The sequence below is a fragment of the Otolemur garnettii genome, unplaced genomic scaffold (genome assembly GCF_000181295.1).
Source record: "Otolemur garnettii isolate 467f Iridium unplaced genomic scaffold, OtoGar3 scaffold00003, whole genome shotgun sequence".
Classification (NCBI taxonomy): Eukaryota; Metazoa; Chordata; class Mammalia; order Primates; family Galagidae; genus Otolemur; species Otolemur garnettii.
Window position 1 is genome coordinate 4,233,520 of NW_003852398.1, and position 9,193 is coordinate 4,242,712.

Below are 9,193 nucleotides of genomic sequence, written 5' to 3' on the forward strand. Positions count from 1 at the left end.
TACACTACAGGCTGTCCCAGGGCAGAAGTGTCTCTCTCTCTCTAGGGTCTGCTACAGGCCTGGGTTAAGAAAACACAGCATCAGGTGGCACCTGTGGCTCAAAGGAGTAGGGTGCCGGCCCCATACGCCAGAGGTGGCGGGTTCAATCCCAGCCCTGGCCAAAAAAAAAAAAGAAAACACGGCATCCAATTTTTTGCACCCAGGCTTCCAGGGTTCAAATCCTGGCTCTGTCACCTCTTCAATGACAAGACCATGGGCTAGGGACTTTGCCCCCACCAGTCTCCCCAGACATAAAGTGGGGACAATCATAGTATCTATGTCATAGAGTTGCTGAGAAGATTAAATAAGAACAAGAGAAACACCCGAGCTCAGTCTTAGGAACGCGCTCCCATTTCATTTCACATTCATGAATGAGTATCTCATCCACTCGCAGCAAGCTGGTATTTAACAGAGGTTACTGTTCTCTTCTCCTGTGTTGAAACCAGGCTCAGAGGACATATGGCTGGCCATGATCAGAGCCCTCCCCTCCTTCCCAGGCATCACACTGTCTAGATGGGACAGGTATTGGTGAAACACTGAGAGCAAGTGGCCCCCAAATAGACCTTCACTGCAGGTGTCACTGCCCTTTTTGATAATCTTCAGACATGTCCCCCCACCATGGCCTACATGGCTTGCAGGACATGAAGGCACTCCAGGGTCCACTGCTTTGTGCCCCACAAGCCTCCCTTTGTCACCTCTCTCAGGACAGCACCCCCTGAGCCTGAGCACAGAGCACATGCTTGCAAACTTCTTGGGAATGAACCCCCCCAGGAAGCAGCGAAGATGGTGGGGGGGGCCACATTCCAGGTAAGTGATGCCAGATGGTGTTGGGGAGTCAGCCTCGGAGTGGCCGAGTGTGTGGGGGTGTGTGGACTGTGGGTAAGCAGTGGCCTTGTAGGGAGAAGGTAAGAAAGGGCCTGGGAGGTGCAGTTGGGGGGAGTGTAGGTGGAATGTAGTAGAGGGCCTTGACATTCTAGGCCGAGGCGTGAGTCCGATGACATCTATGGAAAACAATTTTATTTGCCTTTAGAAGAGCACTCAAATAGTTTAGATTCCTGCCCAAAGTTGCTGACCTCTGCTTCATCTTTGATCAAATGGAAAACTTACGTAGCAGAGGCTGCAGCAAGGAATGGGGGGTGGGAATGGGAGGGGAGGGATGCAGGCTCTGCAAGCAAGCACTCTGGGACTGTGGGTTTCGGATCCTGACTCTTCCAAGCAAAGGAAGTACATCTATGGCCTGCCGGGTGGATGTTCAAAATATGTCCCAATGGCCAGCCACCCAGTCACACACACATGCTCCCAAGCCATGGTCCCAGCACCCTTAGCCTCTCTGCCTTGTGTCATCACCCACTCCACACTGGGGCCCTGGCCTCCAGCTCACCCTACCCCAAGCTCATCCTCATAAACCCGTCTCTCCATGTTCAGCATTCTTCAGGCCTCACACTGTTAAGAGCAATGTCCTTGATGCTCTCTAATGTGACACCAGAGGTACTCTAGCCAGCCTGGCCCCCAATTCAGGCTCCAGGCAGGTATTTGGGGCTCAGAGGGAGACTTCCAGCTCCTTCTCTAAGTTAAGCTACTGGCTTCCCCACCCCAGACCTGTTACAGGGAGCCTGTGAGAACATGACACAGGGTGGCCTCCAAGCTCCCATTTCTGGGGGTTCCATCTGCCTGCTCAGCCACCTCCCCCGAGGAAGGTGCATCCAAGTCCTCTAGTCAACTATTCTGACCAAAAAGCAGCAGCTCCCACGTGCCTGGAGCCCCAAATGCTCTGAGCAGGGACAGGTGGTATGACAGAGTGGGCGTGCTGAGTCTGGGCTCAGGTGTCACCAAGACCTGGGTTTCACTCTGGCTCCACCACTTACTAACCTCACAAGGTTTTCACCTCCTGGTGCCTCAGTTTCCTCAGCTATAATGTAGGGCTAACAGTAGCAGCTGCATCAAGGGGTTGAGGCAATGAGATGACCATTACGAGGCACTAACCTCGGGGGCTAGCACATGGTCACACAAACAATCATAACTTGAAAGCACCATGAACTATATTATGCTACAAGTTTTCAATGAGGAGTTCCAGCTACTATGTTTTATTATTATAAATCTTCATGAGGTTAATAATTACCAAGAGCAGTCAGAGCCTGGGCGGTCAAAGACGGGAACATTCTGTGGCCAGGTTCTCCAAGGAGGAGGCTACTCCCCTGGAAACACAGAGTCTCCGAACACCCTGTGGGGCCTCTTTCCCAAGGATAATTACCGGCCTGTCCAAAGCCCAGGTTGAAGCCCAACCATCCAAACAAACATGCCTCCCTCCCCACAGGCCCAGGCCAGAATAAGCGTCTTATGTCACTGATAACCACAGGCCAGGTTGGAACACTGTTGATCCAACCAGCAGTGACCTCATTTCCTTGGGTTACAATCTCAGAGCGGGGGAAAGGGGTGCTGACCCATTGTAGTCACAAAACTGCCGGAGATGGCCAGCCGTCCAGGGAAAGAGGAAAATTGTGACTTCTAATTCTTCACAAACCTGCAGGGCTTCCAGGGGTCACAGAGGCTTCTGATAAATGGCAGAAGGGGCATTTGATAAATTGACCGAAGGGGCAATGTTTTTTCCTACCAACTGTTCATGAAGTCTTCAGGATGCATCCGTGAGGACTCCCTGTGGGCAGCTCCTCTCTCTTCATCCCTGTCTCCCTCTGGCCACTGACACTGAGGAGGGAGATGTGTTTAGCACAGGGCCAAAAATGCACTAAGAAGTGTCCCTAGCATTTCCTTCCCTTACCCCTCATCTTTCCACCTCTCCATGGACTTGGTGGGGTCAAAGTGTCCAGTCCAGGATGCTCCCAGGACCAAAGAAAAGGACATCCTGGAGAAGGGGAGGAGGGAGACTGGGGGAAACGTACTGCTCATCCGAAAACCAGCCCTGCCCTTGGTAAATGGTGTGCGCTGTCTGGGCTCACTGGAAGGGCCTTCCCCACACTCTCACCAGCTCTGACATCAAAACTTATCTGTGGCCCACTGCCTTAATGCCCCACCTATCTACGGGCTCAGATGACTAATGCCACCTCTCATGTTGTTACCAGGAGGTGAAAGACGCCTGTTCTTAACTCAAAGGAGGGTAGAAGGGTGGGCCAGGAAATTTACATTTAGTGAGCACTTACTGTATGCCAGTAACAGCCTTAAAACCTTTTTAGAGTTGCATGGAGCATACACAGGACAAGAATAAATGTGCAGAGAGATATGGACCTGCTGATACATTTTTTTTTTTTTTTTGAGGCAGAGTCTCACTTGATCACCTGTGGTAGTTTGCCATGGCATCTTAGCTCACAGCAACCTGAAACTCTCGGGTTCAAGGGATTCTCTTGCCTCAGCCTCTCAGGTAACTAGGACTACAGAAGCCCACCACAGCGCCCAGTCATTTTTTAGAGATGGGGTCTGGCTCTTGCTTAAGTTGGTCTCTAACTCCTGAGCTCAAGCAATCCATCTACCTCAGCTTCCCAAGTGCTAGGATTATAGGTTTGAGCCCCGTACCTGGCTGGATCTACTGATATTAAAGTAGATCAGATACAGTAAGTACTTTCTGGCTAAATAATCTTGTTTCATCCTCAATATATCACTTGTAGCCCGCTCATTCTCTCTCTCCTACCTTGCCTTTGTTTTGGTCTTGGAGCATTTATCACTAGTTGAAACAGTCTAGTTTTGTGTCCACTGCTGGTATTTTCGGCTCCTCTGAGCCCAGAACCACACAGCACTGAGTGAGCAGCCCTGGCTCTGGGTGCCATAAGCTCCCAGTCAAGGACTGAGTCCTGTCAGACCAGCAGCGCAAGGGGCCCAGCCCTTCCCGATCCTCTGTGCTCCATTCCACGGCTTTCTTCCTGTCTGCACACACACCAGGCACTTCTAGCCATAGGGTCACCCACACTTGCAGGTGCTCTGCTTCAACACGTAAAGACACCTGCCCGGTTGGTGTCTGGTCCTTGCTGCTGTTATAGGTATCACCCTCTCTCTCACCTTGCTTAGCACAAGATGGGTCTGCCAAGATAAGTGAGCCCCCTCTCAGAGAGGGTGAGGGTGCCTGGCACATAGGAGGTGCTTCATAATGCCAGTAAATCTCAGTCTCTCCATTTCCACCTTTGATTCATGATAGGATGATCCCTGAGAAGTCCAATGCCCCAACTGTGCAGAGAGGGGAAGACGCTTATCTTAGACAAAGTCATCCCTCATTAGGGACCTGGGGGAATAAAACACTTTCTCTGAGCCTAGCACGGCCAGGGGATCATGTCTTGGGTAGCAGACAAAGCCTCTTCCAGGGCTAGAAGGGGACCTTTGACTCTGGTCTATCCTCCCTCATTTGGCCAGCAATTCTGAGACCCAGAGATGTTTGGCAACTTGCCCAGGGTCACACAGCAAAGTACTAATCAAGCAGAGACCTGGCCGTAGGTCTCCCAAGGCCTTATGCAATGCTCTTACCACCACTCTATGAGGCCTCCCAGACTTTGGTGCCATCACAGGCACTAAAAACTGGGTCAGAGTGACAGGGATGGCAAATTCTCCTACACCAGTGGAGGGCAGGAAGTATGCCCAGAAACAAGGCGAGACTAGCCATTCAGTGTGCTGGCAAAGCACTCATGTGGCTTTGGGAGACACCTGCTTACTGTGTGACGATGGGAAGCTCTCTTCATCTCTCTGAGCCTCAGTTTCCTCTCCGGTAAAGAGGGGACAGGACAGCCACTTCCTGGGGCTGTTTGAGGATTAAAGGTGGTAATGCCTTTTTAACAACATGGCCATCTTGGGCTAAGCAGCTCTGTTTGTAGTTTCCTATTGTCTTGTGCCTGAGAGGGAGGCAAAGGAAACAAATTCCATGAGTAAGAAAGAAAATTCCAGTACTGAACAGGGAAGTGGGTGGCCAGGGCCCAGCTCTGTGATGACTTTCTGGATTGTAAACACGAAAACGAAGAAGAGGCTTTGAAGCCTCGAGCCAGTGCCAAAGGCAGGAAGCTCCTGGGTCTAATTCTATCTCAGAGGGGCGTCCCACGAGGTCTTGACTGAATAATGCCAATGGCATTCTCTTACACACGCCCCAGAGCGTTTACTAGGTTATCTGGACGACAGATAATTCTAGGAATCGTGGATGGATTAACTCTGCGTCAGCCACTGCCAGGAAGCCCACACTGATTCTTTGCTGAGCGTGGGCCTAAGAAATGAGAAGGGTTTAGTGGAGGGGGCTGGGGTCTGATGTCAGCAGCTTCACCAGCTCTTCTGGTAGGAAGCTGCACCCGTTTCTCTGAACTCTTCAGCTCTAACATCAAATGCCCGTGTGATGATTCAGAGGGAAAAAAGCCAAACAAAGGGACGGCAGAGCTGAGCAAGTTACTTCATTCATCTGTGGACCCAGAAGACCCTCCATAGAATGAACCAAAACATTCTCTTCCAGCTTTAATGAAAGAACATTAGCTTTTACTTCAACTTTAAAACCCTTTTAAGAAAGGGGAGAGCTGACCAATGCCACAGACTTAGAAATAAAAGTTGGAAGCGTCTGAGGTTCCTTTTCCTTTTTACGACCTCTCCCTCATTCTTGTCTAGGGTCCCAGAACGCTCTGGAATGCCCTATCAGGGAAGCATGACTTACACTTCAGTCGTTATGAATCCAGTGAGCTCCGAGAGGAAGAGGAAGAGGATGAAGAGGCAGCAGCAGACAGAGACTGGAAGAAATAACAGAGACGCAAACTGTTAAGGGGGGCAGGCACTGATGACGGGAGGCCAGCTCAGAGGGAAGAGGAAATAGCACCCAGGACACAGTGTGATGGGGGCGCCCACAGGCCCCTCAAAGCCCCTTCTGATTTGTGGCCTCAATGGGAAGCAGGCCCACCCCCAGAAAGGCACTCTGCCTTGGGAACTGATCTGCCCCTCGGGTCTGGATCAACCTCCCTGAGTGGGCAACCCTCCTGGGGGCCCGCCCGGCTTTCTTGCACAAGAGCTCTTTAATGCAGAGGCCAGACAAAAAGAGGGGCTGCAAATTGGTGGCCCACACATGTGTTCTATTTGGTTTGAGTGACGCATATTTTAAAATGTGGAGTCCACATTGAACAATTGGCGCATTTCACATAAAAGGCCCTCAAGTTTGCCACAGGCCTCACTACTCCCTTCTGCTGCCCTGATCCCAAGACTGAGACAATGTCTGTTGTTTATCAACACCCTCCATGGTACCCTGAACAAGTGCCCATGGCCACAGAACTAGAGAAAATGAGATGACTAAGAGAAGAATTCTTTCTGGAAGGGAAAGAAAGTCCAACATGTCTGAAATGCAGTGTAGAGCAGAGTTCTGGAGCCAGAGCTGACCCATGTCAACTGTCCATCTCACCTGCATGGCGCCTGGGGTCATGCCTTAGGACAGGACATAGCAAGTGCCCCAGGGTATGGCCCTTAACTCAGATCAAAAGCCCCATCTCCTGACACCCCCTACATTCAGCCACCCAGCCACCTAAAGCCCTGGGCAGTTCTCCAAATATGCATTTCATTTCTGTTCCTTTGCATGGAACCACCTTCTCTCCTCTATGGTCATCCTCTGCTTGGTGAACTCCTACGCATCTTCCCAAGCCCAACTCAAATGTCCCTTCGGAAGTGAAGCTCTATACACCCAGAGGTAGAGCTAGTCATGCCTGTGGGTTCCCGCCTCTATTTGAACCCTTTCCACATTTTATTAGTGGATGTTCTTCCCTCCAGACTGATATCCCTAAAGGTAAAAACTCCACAGCTCTAGCACCTGTCCCAGGTCTGGGGATATGGAGGCACTGATAGGTACAAAACAAGGGCTGAACACCCCTCACCTGAGCGTATCACAGAAGAGCTTAATGGGTGAGGGTTCACACCCCAGGGTCACCCTGGGGCTCCATCACTAACCTGCTACATGTCCCTAGGTAAGTTTCTAACCTCTGTGCCTCAATTTCCTTATCTAGAAAATGGCAGCAATGGTAGCACCTGCCTCATAGGGCTGCTCTGAGGATTTAAATTACTAGGACTTCCATCTGGAGATGTCAGGAGGGTCTGGTCATTTAGGGAAGGTGATTTAACAAATTGGGGGCCCTTAATTGCCTACACAGAGTTCCCAATCCCACTTTCTGATTCTGCTACGTTCTCAACAGCTTCACTACACTAGCAGAGATGACCACGGACCAGGGATGTTAAAGCTAATTATTTATCTTATTTTTTAGCTTGTTTATTTATTTATCTATCTACCTACTTTAAAACAAACAGCTCCAAATCCATCAATCTATCGATCTCCTTCTTCGAAACAAAGAGCTGAAGATGCACTCTGAGCACAGAGGGAAGGAAGGAAGCATTTGCCAAGCACCTTCTGTGTGCCCCGTCACGAGGGTGTTCACAGACACCCTGTCATCTCACACTTCCACGAGCCCTGACAGGTGGCATAAGCCCATGTCAAGGGTGCAGAAATGGGGGACTCAGCAAGAAGAGGCTGACCTGGGCCTCCATGGGTGAGGGGAGTGGGGAGGCAGGACTGGAAACCACATGTTCCAGAGCTGGCACTCCTAGAAAAGGAGCCCCAAGAACTCAGACTCCTAGTGAAGGGTGGGATGGCGCAGACTGCCCCAAGTCTCTCCAACCACCCTGAGAGGCAGGGGATATGACAATTGCTCCCAATTGCTCTCAAACTTTGAAAAAGTTGTATGGGGGCAACATTGAAGGGGGCAACCGAGGGGGTTTTAGGGAGTGCAAACGATTGGCATAAGCCCATGTCAAGGGTGGGCAAACACTGATGAAGGGGGCAACCACTTTTCTTTTTTTTTTTTGAGACAGAGCCTCAAGCTGTCCCCCTGGGTAGAGAGCTGTGGCATCACAGCTCACAGCAACCTCCAGCTCCTGGGCTCAAGCAATTCTCCTGCCTCTGCCTCCCAAGTAGCTGGGACTAGAGGCACCCACCACAACGCCAGGCTATTTTTTGGTTGCAGCCATCATTGTTGTTTGGTGGGTCCGGGCTGGATTCGAACCCGCCACCTTAGGTGCATGTGGCTGGCACCTTAGCCACTTGAGCCACAGACGCTGAGCCACCACTTTTCATAAAAATAGGTAATAAATGTATTTTACAAGAAAAAACATCCAGCCATTTTAAAAGGGTATCATGAAGTTTGGCACTTATAGCTCAAGTAGCTAAGGCACCAGCCACACACAGCGGAGCTGGCAGGCTGGAATCCAGCCCAGGCTTGCCAAACAACAATGACAACTACAACCAAAAAATTGCTGGGCATTGTGGCGGGCACCTGTAGTCCCACCTACTTGGGAGGCTGAGGCAAGAGAATTGCTTAAGCCCAGGAGTTAGAGGTTGTTGTGAGCTGTGATGCCACGGCACTCTACCCAGGGTGACAGCTTGAGGCTCTGTCTCAAAAAAAAATAAAAGTAAAAGGGGATCATGAGTCTCTCCCTCCTGCCCTACTGCAGTCCCATGTGTCTTTCCGCAGACATACAAGCACATGTAAGTACACCAATCCCTTTTTTCTCTAAATGAACATGTGCAGTGTAATGGGCACACCCTTTTTAGTTAGGCTTTGCTTAAGTGGTCATGGTTATTTTGAATTTTATTTATAGCAAAGAAATTAATTTCAAGCTTCCTCTTCAGGCACTGAACGAATCCATTGGAGATCAGCTGTCAATCCACATTTCCTGGCTGCTGTTCTTCCCCTTCTCACCTGCAAATGCTCATCATTATGCCTCTTAAAGGAGAATCCCACTGAGCAGGCAATTCTTTTTTCTGGAATTTTGCACCTTTTCTGACCAGGATCACACCGGACCCACATTTCAGAATCATTTGCACTCCCTAAAACCCCCTCGGTGCCATGATGATGAACAGCCACCAAACACAGAGTGTTAGTGAAGGTCAGTACTGACTTGAACAGACTCAAGTCTCCTCGCTGCCTTCCTGGCCCCCCTGCCTGCAGACGTCTATCCCCAAGGTTCTGATGCCACCCAGACTGGAGCTGAGTGGAGGAATGGGGATGGCAAGCCCTCTTTCTGAAACCTGTGTGTTTTCTCGGGGCTTGAACAGAAGCCTGGTCAGCCCAGCAGGTGGACACAATCAGTGTTGAGTCTGCTTAGCTGAGACCCAAGAGGTCCAAGGTCCTGATCTTTTTTTTTTTTTTTTTTTTTT

At 50.3% G+C, this 9,193-nt stretch overlaps 1 protein-coding gene across 2 annotated transcripts in view; it reads right to left on the minus strand.

Moving 5' to 3' along the window:
• ERGIC1 (endoplasmic reticulum-golgi intermediate compartment 1) overlaps window positions 1–9,193 on the minus strand; it is a 115,693-nt gene that overhangs the window by 51,017 nt on the left and 55,483 nt on the right. For both annotated transcript variants that reach the window (XM_023515218.1, XM_023515223.1), the window contains exon 3: window positions 5,663–5,735. In XM_023515218.1, coding sequence (XP_023370986.1) covers window positions 5,663–5,735 — 73 coding nt within the window. The remainder of the gene's footprint in view (window positions 1–5,662; window positions 5,736–9,193) is intronic.